Here is a 21,672-nt window from a genome sequence, read left to right on the forward strand (position 1 = left end):
ATACCATAAACCCTGGACTTCTAAAAGAATTAAGTTCTTCACATTCCAGGGAACATATCTAACAATTTTAATCATAATACCAAAAGTTAGACAGTGGATAATATGAACAATGGCTTTACGCTGCCAGGTCTTGACTCTTGAGGTTTGGTGCCATTCGGTGGCGTGTTGCGAAGTTAGAAGTGCTAGAGTTAGGACGCTTGAATTGGGACTACGCCATGGTGGGCATGCTAGAGTATATTTTTAGAGGTGTAATGATACAGTTTTTAGTTACTTATACTACTAGCCTTTCCTGATTTAGCATTTCATAATTCAACCTAGCAAAACACAGTATCAACTTATTAAATCCCTAATTAACTTAATAGGACCTGAAATTCCATCACTTGGGACATGCCCCCTGGACTAGGAACACACACTGGCGATCAATCAAATTCCACGTATCTCGCTGGAAAACTTTGCCGACATCTGTGCACATACCATTAACCCCACAGAATGAGTGATCTTCATTCTAGAGATGGCGTCTAAACTGAAAATTAAGGATTATGAAAACACTTACTGTAGATATGACCCCCGTCATTGAAGGTGGCGGGAATTAATTTTCTTCTCGTGAGTAGGACGACGACTTCGACTTGACATTGTTTCCCGACAATATTTATTGCAAAGGATGCGCATCAAAATGCGTTTCTCTCTAATACTTTTTTCTTGTGGCCTTGTCTCTGCCCTCACTGCAGACGAAACCCCCCAAAAATGGAGTGGGCCTAGAGGTGGGAAGATTTCCCATGGAGGTAACAATATTGGCAATGGGAATGGTGGTGGGATTAACATTGACACTGGGGGTGGTGATATTGGAGATATCGGGGTTGGAGTGGGAGGAGGTGGGGAAGGCAGTTGTGACCCGGACGATTGTAATGACAAGGTATTATCCTATTAGGATTCATAGGTGCATGCTGGTGCCAATATTCTGATTTATTGAAGTGTCAGAAACAAGGCCACGAATCAGGCTATTGCGACGACGATGGTAGCGAATCTCCTAATTTACTTGGTCTTCTTATTGGACAAAGTACTTCGTGAGTACCTTTCTCGATCGTGGTTACAGAACCATCTGAAGCTGATATAAATAGGTCCTGCGTTTGTGTACCAAAAGATTGTGACGATTCTTCTCGTTGTAATGGGCAATGTGTAAGGCTGTCGCAGACTACGTCTTGTGATGACGACTAAGTGGTGCTTGATAGTGCGCGTCCGGTCTGACTTGTTGCAATGGAACCTGCGTCGACCTCGAGAGCAGCACTGATAACTGTGGGAGTTGTGGAAACAGTGTAAGATTGATCTATCGTCACACCCTGGAGGGTTGCTATTCTGGCGATGTTCTAGCTAACGTGCATTCTCTCTGTTCATAGTGCCCTACCGGAGAAACATGCTCTTCAGGCAGCTGCACCTGCACAATATTCCAAGGGTTCCAACCACAGACCGCATTCGCCGTGGGCCGCTTTCCGTCTGCTGTTGCACTGGGCGATCTCAACAAAGATGGCCATATCGACATCGTCACTGCAAATAGTGGTGGCGCCAGCAATTCAGTAAGCGTCTTGCTGGGAACTGGATCAGGAAGCTTTCAGACACAGACCGCGTACCCCGTTGGATCAGGGCCAGCGGATGTTGCACTTGGTGACTTTAACGGAGATGGGTATCTCGATATTGCGGCTACGAATGCCGCCGTTGGCACACTGAGTATCTTGCTCAATACTGGATCAGGAACTTTCCAGCTGCATAACACATTTCCAGGACTTGGTAATGCACGTAGTATTGAAGTGGGTGACTTTGACGAAGATGGCAATCTTGATATTGTGGCTGCAAATAATGGTAATGCAGTGAGTCTCTTACTTGGGGATGGTTTAGGGAACTTCGGATCGCCGACCTTATTCACTGTCGGATCCGGACCTGCTGCTATTGCGGTGGGAGACTTCAACGCGGATGAACATCTTGATGTTGTGGTTGCGAATGTTGTTGACGATACGGTGAGCGTCTTGCTTGGGACTGGAACAGGGGATTTCCTGCCACAGACTGCGTATCCTGTGGGAGCTACGCCGGTTGATGTTAACGTGGGCGACTTTAATGGGGATGGCATTCTCGATATTGCGGCTACAAATGTCAACGGAGATACAGTTAGTGTATTACTTGGGACTGGCTCTGGGACCTTCGGGGCGCAGACTACATTTCCTGCAGGGCCTCAGCCGTATGGTATTGCACTAGCCGACGTCGACAAGGATGGCAATCTCGATATGGTTATTGCGAATAGTGCTGCCGGCAGCAATTCATTAGGTGTTTTTCTGGGTACTGGATCGGGGACCTTCGAGCCTCAGCAAACATTCGCTGTAGGGGCTGAGCCATGGGGTGTTGCAGTGGGTGACTTTAACGAAGACACCTATCCCGATATCGTGGCTGCAAATCTTCGTGACGATACAATCAGCGTATTACTTGGGAAGCCTTGCGGTACTTAGGAGGAGTATAGGGCGTATGCGTGAGGTCTCATTCTTTTCATGTTATTCTAGAGGTTTTCCTATAGAAGCTTCAGACCCCCATGAGACTTCCATTCAGTTAGGTTAATGCTTCATAATGATATCCTTTGTCCTCTAATATATACGAAGAGAGGAATAGAAAGAGACAATGCCTATCCAAGTTATAACTACTACTTTACGTGATTATATTCTGAAAACTCTTATATAGCTGATGAGACCGGAGAGACCTACAAGTATCCCTATCCGAAATATTTCCCATCCGGACCCGTCGAGTACCATAGTAGGAGTGAGAACATACAATATATATGTACTGGAGTGAATTGAAGTGGAAGACCCAGGAAGAAGAATAGAATAGGGTCCTTGGCTGGGATGATCGGGTAGAGTTGACTAGACTCATAGGGAAAAGGCTCTGGCAGAGGGCTTGACGGATCCTTATTCCCAACAAAGTTCTCGAGGTGGAATCCCTAACACTGCATTCTGCGCAGTGATCTAAAGCAGCTTTGCAGGTGAGTTAGTGCCTCCACGTTTTGCTATCTATATGGCAGGCTTACTTTTCGTAAATTTTAGAGTTAGACTTGAAATTTCAGACTGAAGATTATTCACTAACCATGAATCGTATTCAGACATGTTCATGACCGCACTTGTTGTGAATACGCGAAATAGCATTCTACATAAATGCACGGGAGCTAGTTAGAAAGATGTTAGTCAACCCGAAATGGAACAGGGGCCAGAAATAGAAAACCCACTAAACCACATTAGTCAGGTATTGAGCAATGCCTTGATTGAGTCGAAGAAATCTTCAGACAACAGAACCATTACTTTGGCTATAGCCTCTAATTACCTGATAGAAGTTTAGGAAATATATCCCATCAATGACTGCAGATTTAGAACAGCAAAGTAGATACTATCCTGTGTTGTAAATATAGCCAATATACGGTACTCTGATATAAAGCCGGTAGTATTTGCTCCTCGCTCAGAGTTCTGTTCCAGAATATATCTCTGAAACAGACCGTTCCTTGGGGTAAATATATATCGCCAATGTATTGCTAATTTTGATTTTTTATTATAGCTATTAACTTTCTATACTGTCCTGACCAGTACTAGATCTATCTTAATAGAAGCAGCTTGTTTTAGAGAGGGCTAAGTAGGCATCGCCAGAACCCACTATAACCCGGACTAGGCATCGCCATAACCCATTTTGGGTTGGAGATGCCGACCCAAAGCCCATTGCCAAGAACCCATTATTAGAGTTCAAGCATAAATATGCCAAGACCTTCCTAATTAGGCTACTTTATACTGGTTTTATATAATTTTTATGCAAAATAGGTTTTGAATGGGTTTTTTGGTTCTTGGCATGCCAAGAAATGGGTTGAAAAATAGGTTTTGGCGATGCCTATAGATATCTCTATAGAATATAGGCTACCTTTATTCTTAGATAGTTTAAATCTATTCTAGGTCTTTAGAGATACTATTTTAACTAATAATAAAGCTAAGAAATTTAACTTTTTTTTTTATAGAATTAATATTTAGAGACTTTAATAAATAGTTAGGCTTTCTTTAACCTTTTAAGTATAAGACTAAAGTATTCTATATACTTTTTATAGGTCTTAGAGAAGATAAGAATATTATCTAAATATATAATATAAATAATATTAACAAGACTATAAAGTATAGTATAAATATAGCTTTAGAATATTATTAGTATATTAGTAAGGCTAAATAGTATAACTATATATTTAAAATAGCTATATCTTATATAGAAAGCTATTTTTTATTTTTCTTCTTCTTAAATATAGATCCTATAGTATATATTTTATATATTAATTTTACTAAGATATCTAGCCCTAGAAAAATAGTTAAGAATCTCTAATATAAGGGATAGAGAATACTAATTTTTAATAAAAACTTTATTTAATCTTTAATAATTAATACAGAGATATAGTTCTCTATTCTTTTTGAATATAAATAGGATAGGTATACTAGCTAGGCTCTTTAATAGTCTAATTTAACTATTTACTAAGTTTTTATTAAAATACTTCTATAACTCTATAAGTTCTACTTATAAAAGAATATAAATTAGGCTATATAGGGATAATATATCTTCTTTAAGCTTAATTAAATAGTTAGTTTTCTTTTATAGTAGTATAATCTTAGAGTTCTATATCTTAAATATATTCTAAAATACTAATAATTTAGAGAGAATTTAGTCTTAACTTACTGTTAATTTTTTTTCTTTTTCTAGGAGAAGCTAGACTTTTTTAGATATTTTAATAACTATAAAGATATAAGCTTAGTTTCTATATACTTTTATAAACTAATAAGGCTTTAACTATTTTATTATCTTTCTTTTATATTTAAACTATTATTATTTCTACTATAGAGCTAATATAATTTATATTTTTAAATAGTTATATTTAATAATAATACTAAGAATCCTAATAGATAGAGATCTTTATTAATAATAATATAGAGATATAAAAACTCTTACTTAGTTTCCTAAAAATTATATATAGTAATTAGAATAGTCTATATACTATAGATAGAGGTACCTTATTAGCCTATTATTTCTAAAAAAAAAAGTATTATACTTAGCTTAATTAAAGTAATATTTCTAAATAAATTTATAACTAATAAGGTCTATCTCTATATAGATATTAATATCTATATATATTTTAATACTATTTTAGATATAAATCAGAATATAGAGATAGATAACTATTTTTTATTTAAGACTAAAAGTCAGAACTTATAAAGATAGTATTTTTCCTAAGTCTTTTAATTAAGTATTATTATAGTAATACTAAGGTCTTAAATAAGCTTACTAGATCTTTATCTCTAGGGCTTTAAGTAGTAGATAATATTTACTTATCTAATAGCCTAGCTTACTAGACCTTGCCAAAGCCTGTAGGCTTTTGGGCCCGGGCCTATCCGGGCCGCTAGTCACGGGCTACAGGCCGCTAAGAAAGCCCGGCCTGCGGGTAGGCCGGCCCGGCCTGCAGGCCTTCAAATAAGACAAACATAAGAATACATAAGATATATTGTATTTTTAGTAATTTTGAGTGTATAGCTATGTATAATACTAAGCTTATAATCGCTATAGCTAATTTGTTATAATCACCATCGCCAATTTATTACGATCGCTATAGCTAATTTATTGTAATCCCTATAGCTAATTTGGTATAATCCCTATCGCTATTGCTGGCTGTTGATTATTATTTTGCAGGCAAAAAGGGGGTATTCAGTAACTATTATCTATATAGCCTTAGTATTATATATTATAGTATATTATTATATAGTAGCTTTATTTAACTAGTAATATTATAATAATATAATTAGTACTATTATTTAATTAGTTTAGAAGTAGGCCCCTAGGGCCTATACTCTGCTTAGGCCTATAGCTAAAGCTCTTAGAATTTTAAGAAGAATAGTAGTAGTACTATCCTCTATATTAGATATATATATCTTTATATTTAAAATTATCAAATAACTAAAACTAAAATATTTTAATTTCTATAAATCAGAAGTACTTCAAACTTATAATATATATAATATATATTCTTACTATTATATAAATAAAATTTTAAACAAAAATATTAATATTTAGTATATAAAATACATCAGTAAAATATTTATAAATTATTATTATTATATTCTAGGTAGGCATCGCCATAACCCATTTTGGGTTGGAGATGCCGACCCAAAACCCAACCCAAAACCCAATGGGTTAAACCCAATAACCCAGTAGGTTCCCATTTCAACCTATTTTGGCATAATTTATTTATAAATTTTATGTAGTGTATTTCAATACTTGATTTATATCTTTTTTTTCTAGAAAGATTTAGATACTAAGATTTCATATAGATATATATATAGTATTAATCATTGTATATTTAAAGTTTAGGACTAAAATATACAGTAATGAAAGAGTTATTAGAAAAATAAGACTTTTTGTAAAGATATATATTACCTAGTAGGGTATACCACTATCTTTACTATAGAGCTCTGTAATTTATTTTATTTTTAAATACACTACTTTTTAGCCTTTTAATATATAATATATATATATTAGATATAGAATAATAATAATATAAAATAAAAAACTTAAAATACCTATATATAAGGCCTAAAAACAGTACTAATACATACTGTATTTAAAAGCTTGGTATGTTTACCTTGTTTATACCAAAATAGGAACCCATTGGGTTCCCAATTAGGTTTTGGGCTATAGGTGATAACCTAAAACCTATCAATGGGTTATGGTATTCGACCCAAAACCCATTTTGGGTTGGGTCCGGGTTATAGTGGGTTCTGGCGATGCCTAATTCTAGGTATACGTACTAGGTATATATACTAAGCATATATAGGTAATATTACCAGAATTAACAATACTAGATAGATAATAACTAATAGATAGTACTCACTAAGCATAAAATACCTAAAATCTGATAATACTAGTACTAAGTATAGGTTAGCTATAGCAATTATAACAAATTAGCAATAGAGATTATACTAAATTAGCTATAGGGATTATAATAAATTGGCGATAGGGATTACACCAATTTGGCTATGGCGATTATAACAAACTGGCTATAGCGATTGTAAGCTTATCTTTCAGCTGAATCCTAAGGTACCTACTACCTATAGTAATACAATAATGATACTACACTAAGAAATACATTAAAATTTTTATATTTATACTAAGTTATGCTTAGGATACCTTCCTATATAGGCAGGTCACAGGCCTGCGGGGCTTTTTTAGCAGCCTGTGGCCCGGCCTGCGGGCTATAGGCCTATAGGCTCAGGCCTAAAACTTAGGCCCACAGGCCGCTAGTCACAGGCTACAGGCTTCCTTAGCGGCCCGGCCCGGGCTTTGGCAAGGTCTATAGCTTGCTATAGTTAAAATAATTATTTAAAGGAATTCTAATAGATTAGTTAATCTCTCTAATAGATATATTATTTAGATTATTATTATTTTTTAAAAAAAAATAAGTAAAGATTACTACTAAAATAAGGAAGATTTAGATATAAGTTAGAGTTATTTTAATTTAGGTTAGTTTTAAGACTATAAGGATCCTTTAAGTATAGATTTTTAGAACCTTTTTAATCTTATTCTTTATTATTAGACTAGTTCAGAGATAAGTTATTAAATTATAGGTATTTAAACTTAAATTAGAATTATTATTAAATAGATTATACTTATATACTTTTACTTTAGTAAATTCCTAAATACTCTATACTTTTTCTACCTATTATACTTAAGTTTCTAGAGAAACCTTTATATATTATTAAATATATAGTAGTAAACTTACTTACTTATTCTAAAAGACCTAAGAAAAATAGTATTCTAGATCTATAAGATAATAATAGAAGACCTTTAAGGTATCTCTTTTCTATAGTCTAGTTATTCTTATAGTCAGAGTTAAGATATTTAACTTTTATAAAAATCCTTATTTTCTTATCTTTATAGACTTTAGAATTACTTTAAAAGATATATCTAAACTAAAAGAGTTAGTTTTCTTACTTCTAAAGGCTAAAGAATCTATTAAATTTATTATCCTTAAAACCCTCTACTTTTTTATACTTTTTAGTCTTAGTTTTCTTATAATTTATAGATAGCTTATCTAGAAAGACTCTAGTATTTATATTTCTATAGACCTAAGCAGAAAGCTCTTTGATATAGGTCTAAATTACTAAAAACTCTATAAGATATTCTAGTTTATATTTATTTTCTTCTAGACTATCTATATTAATACTTCTAGGCTTAGTAATATTTTTAGTTATAGATTTACCTATAATTCTTCTGATCTATATCCTATAAAAGAAAAGAAGAGATATATTAGTATTATATACAGTAGCTCTATAGATTAATATCTAATCTGGCTTAGATTCTATAGGGTTTTTATACTAATCTAGGGCTGATTTAATCTTAGGTTAAATAGTAGAATGAGGAGGTATAGTAACTTTAGACTATATACTACTATAGGAGAATATAGGGTTTTAGCGTATAGAGGGTACTATCTTTAATCCTTAGGTATTTAAGAGAGAAGAATCAGAATTATAATAGTTACTAGGTCATCAGACTAGAGACCTATAACTAGGCAAGGATATCAGATAGTAGAGATCAGATTAGATAGTTAATACAGAGACTAATTCTTAAGAAGATCAAGAATCTAGAATACTTATAGGATCTTAAATATATTAGGGTTTGGGTAGATATCAATATACAGGTGACTTAAAGAGGATTTATCTATTAATCAGCCTTAAGAGTCTGGGATATCGTATACTTCAAATCCCGTAACAATAAGCCTAAAGATCTAGAGAAAAGACCTAATTTTTTAGCTAAAGGATTATTCTTTTCTATATTATTAGTTTAGGCTAAGTCTTCTTAATAATTATAAGTATGAATTTTAGACCTACTACTATTTATAGGAAGTATAAATAATTAGTTAATAAAGTAAATTATAATAAAGAATAAGCTAGTAGTTAATAGTAATACTACTAGTTCTAAGACTAATTAGTTTATCTATATATTTTTATAACTAAAAAAAACTTATATAGAAGAATACTAATATATATATAAAATACTACTAAGATACTAAAATCCTAGAGAACCTATCAGAGTATCTAAAAGATATCTATAGTAATCTAAATATTAAAGTAAAAGCTACTTATTATCTATATAAAGAAAGTAAAGCTAATTATTAAAGTAATACTAACAGTAATAAATATATATCTATTAGTAATAATAAATTAGAAAAAGAATAGCTTCTATTCTTAGCTATAAATAAGAATAAAAGAAAGTTAAGAAATTAGATAAGAGTAAGGAATTACTATTTATAGTTAACATTATAACTAATAGAACTTAGTTTATAGAGGTATTAGTTAACTATAGCTATCTTAGCTATATAATAATAAACAGTATACTTACTAAATTTTCTAATCTCCTATATTTTAAGATGTATATAATAGCTAGATAGTATAATAGTAAATTAAGTATTAATTATCTATATTACCTACATTAATCTGGATATCTATATATATTATTAAAGATCAGATATATAATATATATATATATATATATATTGTAATGGGGAATTCCGCTCTCAACACCGGTATCCCATAGTCAGGTGATTAGGGCCTTAGTAACAAGGCAGCCATATCGTTTCGGAAGAATAAGTAGCGTTCGTTCGATAGTATCAATAACAACATGCATGTTCCCCCTTATGAATTATTCTTTCTGCGGAGTCTACTGAGGCCGAGGTTGCGGTATCGGTATATCGCATGTCCATGAAGACTCGAATGTCTTATTAGTCACATCTCGATAGCGTCACGCTTTGTCTACTACTCTCCTGCACTCTGCGAGTGTGGTGGTTTTGTCTTCTTGTGATCGACCCGTCTGCCAACGCAGACTGCCATTGAGCATTCCCATCTTACAATATATAGATATCTATATAAAGTCTTATAGAAAGATATAATATTAGAATTAAAAAGATTATTTAATCAGACCTATTAGTAAAAGATATTAGAAGTAAATTAACTATCAATAATTTTAAATATATTTAGTACTTATTTAATAGGATAATAATGCTAGATAGATTATAAATTAGAAAAGTTATATTAGATAATATTAAGAAGGCTATGTTTTAGCTAAATAATAAAGTTTTTATTAAAGAAAGACTTCTCTACTAATATTAGAAATAGTTAGATATCTTTAGCTAATAATTATTAAATATACTACTATCTTACCAACTAAGAATTAACTATAAGATACTATTAAAATAAGTTTAGAATAGTATTTAAGAACTTTCTCTCTATAGTCTACTCTATAGTATATATAAAGAAGAACTTTTATACTTTAGAAAGATATTGACTAAAATATTAGATAAAATAAGTAAGTTATCTATATACTACTAGTACTATTAGTATAGAAACTAGACAGAGAAATATAGTTTTATATTAACTATTAAAGATTAGTAAATTTAAGTATTAAGCATTAGTACCTACTAATATTAATTTAAAGGAAACTATAGAATATATTAAAGATAAGATAGTTTATAAAGCTTAAAATTATTATAGTATTTTATAGGATATAGATATTACTAGGTAAAGAATAGAAGATAGTATTTTATATAAGATATAGTTTTTTTTAAATAGAATATAATACTTTTTAGCCTTATTAGTATACTGGCTATATTCTAAAGATTTATTAACTAAACTCTATAGGAATATTATAACTTTATAATTATCTATATTAATAATATTATTATCTATTTAGATAGCTTAATTAAGGACTATTAGTAAAAGATCTATAAAGTACTTAAGAATCTTAAGGATATTGGGCTATAATATAATATTAGTAAGTTAGAATTTAAGTAAGATTTAGTTAAAGAAGAACTATAGTCTATTAAGATATAAAGTATAAATTACTAAAACTACTTTTAGTTCTACAATAAATCTAGGCTAAATTATTTATAGATTTTATTATAGAGTTATTACTAATAAAGAAGGATAGTTCTATAAACCTATTAGTTATTATTAATTAACTTATAAAGAGTATAATATTAATTAGTATATAGTAAAAGTATTTCTGATATACTTCTATATGTATTATACTTTACTTAAGATAATTATTAGCAATTAAAGGCTATGGCTTATAAACAGATTCTAATAAATAATATATAAAAATCCAATAATTTAATACTAATTATTTACTACTTTCTACCTATAATCAGACAGAATAATAGAATAAATAAACTAAGAAATAGAAAGGATTATAAGGATCTTTATAATCTCTATATAGGATAACTAAAATTAAATATTATTAATAATTATAGTAGTAATTAACAACTAGAACACTTTAATAGAATTATCTCTTTTCTTCTTTACTTATAGATATTATATTAATACTGTGAGTATAGATAATAATAAGATAATATAAATAGATAAAATAACTCTGCCTACTACTATTAGTAAATTATTTATAAAATAACCATAAGAAGCTTCTAATTAGGTATAGTTAGTTATTATAGTTATCCTAAGAAATATAATAAGAATAGGTAAACTGATCTTAGTATCCTACCCTAATATACTATATTAGTAATTAAGTTTAGCTAAACCTAACGTAATCCACGGCCGAGCTGCGCACACAGTCGGCCTGTGCACCCACCCCTAGTGTAAACTTTTTAACCAAAATATATCAACACAAACGTATCAATTCATCCTAAGCTAGCGATTTCTATATTGATTAATCCTATATCCAGTTACTCTACATCTACTGTAGGTAGGGGGAGCCCTCCTAGCCGGTTGAATTAGCTGTTGAGGCAGACCAATCTGTTTATGTGATACTACCTTATTAGCTTCTACTGGCTGAATTAACTGCTGAGCTAGCTGTAGGCCCTCTTCGATCGATAGTCCCCCTTCATGAGCAATCTGCCTAGTTGATTGCTTACGCTTTTGATGTTTCTTTTTATTTGCTGTAAATAGATTAGTATTCTCCTTTACTAGTAGTATAGTATTATACAGTACAATAGAGTGGCCTTTAATAATCAGATTAAGTATAATTTTTAACAGTGTTAGCGGGCTATTAAATTATTGCTTTAATAGCTCTTTTAGTATGGAAGCTTACTTAGCTAGCTGATTACTAATTTAGGTATTTTTAGTGTAAATTAGCTAGATTTACTGCTTGGTCGGTTTGGTGGTGGTAAAGGTATTTAGAGAGAGATATTAAGCTTAGAAAGTACTCTATTGGTATTAACTAGTATAATAACAGTAGCTATAAAGCTGCTTTAAATAATATTCGGCTAGAAAGCTATATAATATTCATTTGTAATAGTCTACTAGAAAGTTTAATTAGATATATATATAGAGTACAAAGTAATAAAGGTATATATACTATATATAGTATAACTAGATATACTAAGTATATATCTAATATTTAATATTAAGTTAGTACAGCTAGTAGTAGACCTATTTCTCTCTTAATTTATTAACGATATAGCTACCTTCTATAGAAATCAATAATAAGATAGAATATAAAGTTAAAGAAATACTTAACTTAAGAAAGATATATTAGTAGAGATAAAGAAGTTAAGGTTTTAGTAAAATAGTCTAGGTATAGAGAGACAAAATAGGAGCTAGTAAATAAGATATAGAATTATATAGTGTTAGATATATAAAAAAGGTAATTTAGCTATATTATAAGATTTCCCTAACTATTAACTACCACTGAAAAGAATATAGTAATACTAGTACTATAACTTTTAGCTAAAGGATTAAGTAGGGAGGGGAGTACTATAATAGGCCTAGGCCAAAAAGATTATTACTAACAGCATACTAGCCTAGCCCTAATTAAATAGTTATCGCTATAGCCCTATATATTTAGAATAAAGTATAGGTACTATAAGTATATAGTTACACTATTTAGGCTTGTAAATTTACTTACTATATTCTAATACTTTATCTTTTAGATATAGAAATACTAGAAGAATACTTTAGTATCTTTATAATTAAAAAACTCTCTGGCAAACATAATATACTGCTCTATTATACTATACCTATTATAGGGTATATTATTCTATTTCCCTGACTATACTAAGTTATGTAATATTCTTTTATCTGATTCTAACTATTATAGTAGCTATTATAGTAAAGAAGAGTAAAAAAAGGATTATCTAAGGCTCTATAGCTATTATCTTCTAAGAACTATGACCTTAGTATTATAGCCTTTACTTATTTATTATTAAAGATTACTAATACTAGAAATAATTAGTTACTGATTACTAAAATCTTTCTTCGCTATATTATTTTGTTAAACTTCTTAATACTATTATTACTCTAATAACTAAGATAAATAAAAGTAAACTACTAACTGAGCCCTCTAAGATCTATATTCTTCTTATATAGTTTGATAAATAAGTATACTAAAGCTCTCTATAAGTTATAGACCTTAACCTTTATCTTAAAGCCTCTTTTTCTACTAATATTCTATACCTTACTATATTTTAGTATCCTAGAGGCTAATTTTTATAAAGCTCTTTATATAGGTCATATAACTATAAATACCTAATCTTTATTTATCTTAAATTAGATAGAGGGAATAGTAACTAATAATAGCTCTATTTTTTCTAACAAGGCTACTATCTTTAGTAGTACTATTCTAGTACTCTAAGAAAATCTTTACCTAATAGTTCAGATAAATAAGCCTATAGTAGTTAATCTTCTTTAGTATTTTAGTAGTATAACTAGATTTATTAGGTATACTAACTAAATTATCTATACTAGAGTAGTTACTATAGCTAATAATAATATTATTAATAATAGTATTAATAAAGCCCTATTTATCTCTATAGTCTAAATACTATCTAATAGTAATATTTAGTTCTAGGTTAATTAGCTAACTAAAAGATATTTAGATAAAATATTAGCTCTAGAAGTTAATATATATAGTAATTATATATAGAGTTTTAATAATATTTAACCTAAAGAATTTTTTTTTTCTATATTAAGGATATAAAGTATATCCCTCCTGTCTACTATAATCTGGGTTAGATAGCTAGGTTTATACTAAAAGATAGAGAATAATTAGCTAAAGGCTACCAATTTAATAGTTAAATTTAATAATTCTATCTTTATTAACTGACTGTCTTTAAAGACCTAGCTTAATAATTCTTATTATTATTAACATAATTCCTAGCTGTCTTAAATACCCGGCCGTCCTAAATACCCTATCTAAAATTATATCTTTCTACCTTTGTACCAACTTTAACTATCTACTACTGTAAAACCAGGTTAGTACAATGCCCTGTATATAGCTAATTTATATCGTACTAATAAATTATCATAATATAGTATTTCAAATATATATTTTTAGTTTCTATACTAAATTTTATTTAAAATAGGACCTAATATTGCTCTACTTTTATATATTTAATTTTCTAGTCTGTATTACCCTCTTATACCTATAAAGATTAGATATTATCTATACTAAGCCTTCTTCTTACTATTCTTTATATAGGTATAGTATCTCTAATACCTTTATAGTATTATTTATTAATACTAATAGTATATCAGATAATAAAGATATTATATTATTATCTAATTCTTCCTTAAATTAACTAAGTACTATATTATCTAAGGTCTTAAATCTATCTTAGACTATTTTATTCTTAGGATTAAGAAAGTACTTAGTACTTATAATATTAACTATTTAAGGCCTTAATATTAAAATATTAGATAAGACTTTATTAATTATTAGCTAGATATTTAAATCTTAATCAGAACTATTATTATATAATACTTTTCTAAAATAATTACTAATAGATTAAGCTAAAATATTAAATTTCTAAGTTTATATTATCTATTATAATACTTTAAGAATATTTATGAATTTAATAGGATTTTAACCTTAATTAAATTTAGATACTATAAATTATACCTATTTTTATTTCTAATAAGCTTTCTAAGTTTTAATAATTCCTTAATCTAATAGCTAATATTAATTTATTAAATTTAGAGAAAGCTAGATAATTAAAGTATTTTATAATAGCTAAGAACTTTTATTAATAGAATATACTATAGCTTTATAGGCTAAAAAATTATCTATTAACAAAATAACTTTTTAATTGACTAATTATTAATTAAACTATTAAAGCTATTTAAAAAATTTACTGACTATCTAAGCTTTTAAATTCAACTTTTATTAAAGATTTAAATTCTTAATATTAATCTTTATATAGGTAAAAGTATAAGATGTTTTAGCTATTCTAATAAACTAAAGATAGAGGTTTTTAGAGCTATCAGAACTATAATAAAATAGAGCTAAAATTCTTATATTTTATTACTTTTATCTAGGTAAAGGCTTTATAGTAAGACTTTAATTAGAAATTTGTTTCTAATAAAGAACAGTTTTATTATAGTTAAAGATATCTTTTAGATAATACATTTTTAAAAGATATTAAATTAGAATTATAGCTTTAGCTATCGTTTCTAAAGTACTTCTAAGTTTACTAAATAATCAGTAATCCTAAATATTTTCTTAGTTTTAAAAGATAGATAACTATCTATTACTAAAGATTAGAATTAGTTGATTAGTAAATATTAGAAGCTTAGTCTAGTAATCCTAAGCTATTTTTTAGATAACTTCTTAGGATATTAAAATATTACCTTAAATAAGAGTAATCTAATAGATTAACATAGCTTTAAGATTAGGCTACTTTACTATATACTACTGTTTTATATTAATAATATAGCCAGAAGGCTTAGTATCTAGATATTTATATTTTAATAATAGAATAGTAGATAGAGTAGATTATATAGGGTAATAGTTATATTTTTTATTAAACTAATAAGCTAGCTATTATTGTATAGTAGAGGGAAATTATTAATATTATTCCCTAAGTATAGTCTTTTAGTAGTTTAATATTACTTGATAGAGTATTCTGATTAGTTAGGTTAATTTATAATAGGCTTAGTAATATATTTTATAGTATAATATAGATAGAAAAGAAAAAAAGAGACTATAATATGCTGCTTCATTAAGGTTTGACGATATTTATATAGTAAATCTAATTTTTTAGCTGAAAATTCATTATACTAAGGGCGATATCATACTAAACCTATATTATACTAATCCGATTTTACAGTAATTCTAAAAGTAAGACTAAAATATTAGAAAATAATTCTCTGTATATACTATTTAAAAGAAGTAAATATATATTACTTTAATAAATATTATCTACTTTAGAATAACTAATTTAAATAGAGTAATCTTACTCTTCTATATAATACTATTTACAGTATAGAATATTATTTAAAAATAGAACTATTATTCTATTAGCTAGGATCTCATTATATTTAATAGTTAAGAGTAGTTTATATTTACTAAGTAAGCTTAATAGTATAGTACTATAGGACCTAATCTATTAACTAGAGTTATTTAATAATTATTAACTAAAGAAGTTTTATTCTTACAATAATCTAAATAATTATAAAGAAACTTTATTCTTACTATAGTATAATTGTATCAGATATCTAAAAGGTTGAAGAAGTTATAGTAGTATCTAAGAATAGTAGTAGTATAAAGAATAGGTTAGAATATTATAAGTATAATTACAATAATAATAAAGTAGACTATTACTAAGAAGAATAGGATAGATAATTGACTATCCTAAAGTAGGATATTATTTTCTAGTAAGAAATTAAGGTCTTATAGCCTTATTAATTATTTACTTTAACCTAATTAGAAAGCTATCCTTAAAATAGACATAACTTTCTCTCTCTCCTTTCTAACCTTCTTTTATTATTGCTTTATCTATTCTATTATTTTAGAACCTGCTTTAATCCTTACCTAATACTATTGAGCTATTTAAGATCCTATAATTTAACCCTATAATTTGACTAGGGGATATTAAAATAAGGAAGAGAGAAAAGAACCTATTTCTTTATTTATATAGTCCTTTAAAACTTATAGATTTTTCGTTTCTTTAAAGGCCTTATTTATTATTTTCTGATTTAAACCTATATTTTTAATAGATTTAATCAGTATTGTAAACTATTTACTAAAGTCTAATTTCTTTTACCTTTACTTCTAAGAACTAAATATAAAATACTATAGCTATATCTATATCTTAAATAAATACTTTTATTTCTGTTACCTAGACTACTATAAGAACAAAAAAATATTAATACTAATTTTAGAAAGACTAATTATTAATAGAATAAAGGTTTATATAATTAATAATATAATTAAAACCCTATAAGGATATTAATAGAAAGATAAAAATAATATATTACTTTATTATTACAGGAAGCTAAATAAAGTCTATAAGGTTACTAAAGATAGGATTTATAAACTATTTAACTATATTAGTTCTAAGAAACTATAGAAAGAATATTATAAGAGTTATATAGAGTTCAAGCAGTAATAAAAAGGTATTATTAAGCTATAAAAAAGAAGAATAATACTATAATAATTAAAGGCTATAAGTAATATATACTTATAAAATAGGATAATAATAATCTATTAGACAGATATATAGTAGAGTTCTTTTGATAAGTTATAAACTATATATTCTCTAAGAAGATTAGTAAGCTACTAAATATTAATATATCCTATAATAATATTAAACTGTTAATTAATAACTATATTATTAAACAGTATATCTTTAGAAAAGAAAATAAAAGTTTAAAATCTAAGTATATAGAGCTTAGTAACCTAACTAATATCTATAACTACTATATCTTATTACTAATAATATAGGATTAACTAGATTATATAGATCTCTAACTAGACTAGGATAGTTTTATCTATCTAAAAGATAAAGACTTTAATCTCTCTCTAATTAAATATTAAGCTACTATTTTATCTTCTTTCTCTAAGAGTAGTTTATAGCTAGAAAATATTACTACTACTAAAGAATCTAAGGATTCAGATATAGATAATAAGAAGAAGGCTAATAGTATATATTTAGTTAATATTCTAAAGCTAACTAATATAATAGATATTAATACTAATACCGAATTAGAGGCTAAAAATAACTATTTAGATACTAAATAATCTGTATAATATATATAAACTAATCCTACTACTAAAGAGAGTAATAATAAAATATAGATATTTACTATATTTATCTATATTAATTAGAGCCTTTAAGAATAAAGACTTTTTTAAAATAAAAAAAAAGACTAATTATCCTATATATACTTAGTAGAAGACTAATAAGGTTAGGAGATATTAAGATCAGTACTTTCTATAACTAATATACTAAAGATTAGTTAATATAGTATAAATAATAAGTACTTTTTAAAACTATTAGTATTTAGTTAACTATATTACCCTATTATATTAGTATAATATTAATTTATAAAAGATTATCCCTAATAGTTTAGTTTCTAATAGGAAAATAGTGTTAGCTTCTATTATTTCTATCTTTAGTATTATATTCTACTTATCTCTGACTTTATATCTTATACTAAATAACTATCTATAGAGACTTTAACTAATAGGATCCATATAGAAGAGGCTTTAGATATTAATCTAGTACATAATATATTTAATAATAGTAGTATAGTAGTACTAAACCTTTTCTTATAGCCTAGAGATAATCTTAATGAATAATAACTAGAAGGATTATAGCTATTTATTTATTAGGAATTTTAATTATACTATTATTATCTAAGTAATATAATAAAAAAGCTTAGGTAGCTTTATAATATATAATACTTAAATATTCAGTAGTTAATTTAATAAGAACTATCTTACTATATAGTATATATCTTTTTCTAGCCAGACTATATATAGTATCTAATCTTATATCCTTAGTATATAAAAAGTATATAGATTAGTAAATATACTAAGTTCTAGTATCTTAATATTAATATCTAGAATTATCTTAATAGCCAGAAAGATAGTAGTCTACTATAAAGATTAGTATTCTTTATATAAGAAGATAAACAGAACTATACCTTACTGCTAAAAAGTATATATAAGATAGAGTATCTAGTAAAATAATAGAAGGATATTTAGTTCTATAGACCTATTAGAAATAATTTTATCTTAGGTATTAAACCTTTTATATAGAGGAAGGAGGATAAAGAAATATACAGTATCTAATAGATAATAGAGATTTATAGTATTAGTAATATATAATTTTCTCTTTCTATACTATCTTATAGATTAACAGGCCCTACTATATAAGTATACTAAACCAGACTCCTATAGTATATAGCTATCTAGAATAACTCTAAAACTCTAGACTGTACAGAATTAAATATCTAAGAGAAACTAGCAGATACTTATTATATACTAATACCTATATCTAAGATATTCTTTGGTTATTCTTCTTCTTAGTATAGTAGTATCCTATTTTATTTTACTACTAGAGTATATTTCTAGATAGCCTAATATAGGATTCCAACTATTTAGTAGGCTAACAGAGATAGGATAGTCCCTCTCTATATATAAAATTAGATAAGCTTTTTAGAAAAGAACCTAAGATTATAAGAGTAATAATTTATAACTAATAAGAGAAAGCTTAGTATAAGTATCTATGTAACTTTTAACTAATTAAATACTTAGAGAAGAAGGAATATAGTAAAAACTCTTTTTTCTACTGTATTAAGAAGGTTATACTTATTAACGACTAAGAACTAGGTCTGTTATTAGATAAGCCTGTTTATACTTCTGCTAAATCTTAATTACTGTTAAATATATAGCAACCTACCCCTACAGCAGAGGCTAGCCTTCCTTATAGTGGCTAGGTACTAATTAATAGATAAAGTATAGAGTAACTGTCAGAGATACTATCTAAACTAATAATAATATTATTTTGTTTGTTTCTTTTATTTCTGTTCTTTTGTTTTGTTTTGAATTAACCAAGACAGTTAGTTTTTCAGGGGGGGTGGTATATAATAGGATATTCTTCTCTCAATATTAGAGTTAGATAATTAGGGCCTTAGTAATAAGGAAGCTTTTTAGTTTCGGAAGAATAAGTAGCGTTTGTCCTATAATATTAATAATAATATATATGTTCCCCCTTATAAATTATTCTTTCTGCTGACGCTACTAGGGCTAAGGTTACAGTATCAGTATATTATATATTTATGAAGATTTGAATATCTTGCTAGTTATATCTTTATAGTATCACGCTTTGTCTACTACTCTCCTGCACTCTGCAAGTATGGTGGTTTCGTCCTCTTGTGATCGACCTGTCTGCTTGACAGACTGCCAGCGAGCATTCCTATCTTATATTATATATTTATTCTTTTTAATACTAATCTAATAGATAATCTTTATTTATTTAATTAGTCTAGCTACTATAGAGTAAGTCCTAGATATATTTAGACAATAATAATTAGCTATATTAATAATACCTTTATCTAAGTCTAGAATAATATTATTTTCTATAATCATTAGTGTTTTAAATTATTATATTTAAAAGTTTATTAATACTAAATTATCTACTATATATTATAATTCACCTTATTTATATATAATAGCTATATTATCTACTAAAATAGATAACTATTCCTATCTATATAATAGAAATATTAAGATAATATTTTAGAAACTAATATAATTCCCGCCCGACCAGGTCACCCTCCCGACTGGGTTATACAACCCTATTATAAAAGTTTAAAATCGATTATCTTAGCCAATACCCACTAATTCAGCTAGATATAGCGATTCTTATATGTTTTAATCCTGTGGCTAATCTCCCTATACCTACTATACCTAGGCAGAGCCCTAGTTGCCTGCCTATCTGCCTGACTAGGCAGTTTGCAAAACTTAGACTTAACTTATTATTAATTTTTCTTTTTTTCTTAGAGAAAGCCAGACTTTTTTCTAGTATTCTTATGAGTATAAAGATATAAGCTTAGTTTCTATATACCTTTATAAATTAGTGAAGCCCTATATATACAAATCTACTATAGCTTCTTCTGCTAGCAGATCTAGCTGTATAAGTAGCTGTAGGTCCTCTTTAATGGTCAACCCCTCTTTGCAGACTATCTACCTAGTTGACCGATTGTGTTTCTTAATGATCTTCTTGTTCGCCATACGTAGATTTGTGTTCTTCTGTATAAGTAATACAGTGTTGTATAGCGCATTACAGTGGTATTTAATAATATGATCTAATCTAGTTTTTAATAGGCTCAGAGGGTTATTTAACTGCTGGTATAGTAGATCCTTAAGTACAGAGACTTACTTTTATAGCTGAACAATGGTTCTAGGTATTTTTGGTATAAATTAGCTAGATCTGCTGCTTAGTCGGCTACTTAGTGGTAACAGAGTTTATAGAGAGAAATTAAGCTTTGAAAGTACTCTTTCTATATTGACTAGTACTAGGCTACTAGCTATAAAGCTATCCTAGCCGTATATATTGGTAGTTCTCTAAGAAATTATATTTATTAATATAGTTATACCCCCCTGTATATAAGATCTCTAATAAAATAGCTATACACCCTCTTAATAACTATAAAGCAGTTAATATCTAGTAGTTATAGCAGATATAATATATACAAAGGTATATAAAGAGGTATAATATTGATCTCTATATATAATTAGTTAAATCAGGGTATAAGGTAGCTACTATAGCCGTTAAGAATCAGTAGATAAAATCAGCTATATATATATATAAATTTATCAATAGGATCAAAAGCTTCTATA

At 27.9% G+C, this 21,672-nt stretch overlaps 1 protein-coding gene across 1 annotated transcript; it reads left to right on the plus strand.

Annotated features, from left to right (window-relative positions):
- Positions 1–489: 489 nt before the first annotated feature.
- N7481_002828 (FG-GAP repeat domain-containing protein) lies at positions 490–2,492 on the plus strand (the record flags this gene model as incomplete). The annotated part of the gene is made up of 2 exons (XM_057262047.1): positions 490–493; positions 1,450–2,492. The coding sequence occupies 2 exons, from the start codon at positions 490–492 to the stop codon at positions 2,490–2,492; spliced, it is 1,047 nt and encodes a 348-aa protein (XP_057126979.1).
- Positions 2,493–21,672: the final 19,180 nt, after the last annotated feature.

This window comes from Penicillium waksmanii (assembly GCF_028829765.1).
Source record: "Penicillium waksmanii strain IBT 27052 chromosome Unknown utg000002l:1.0-3326099.0:1.0-3328782.0, whole genome shotgun sequence".
NCBI classification, from domain to species: Eukaryota; Fungi; Ascomycota; class Eurotiomycetes; order Eurotiales; family Aspergillaceae; genus Penicillium; species Penicillium waksmanii.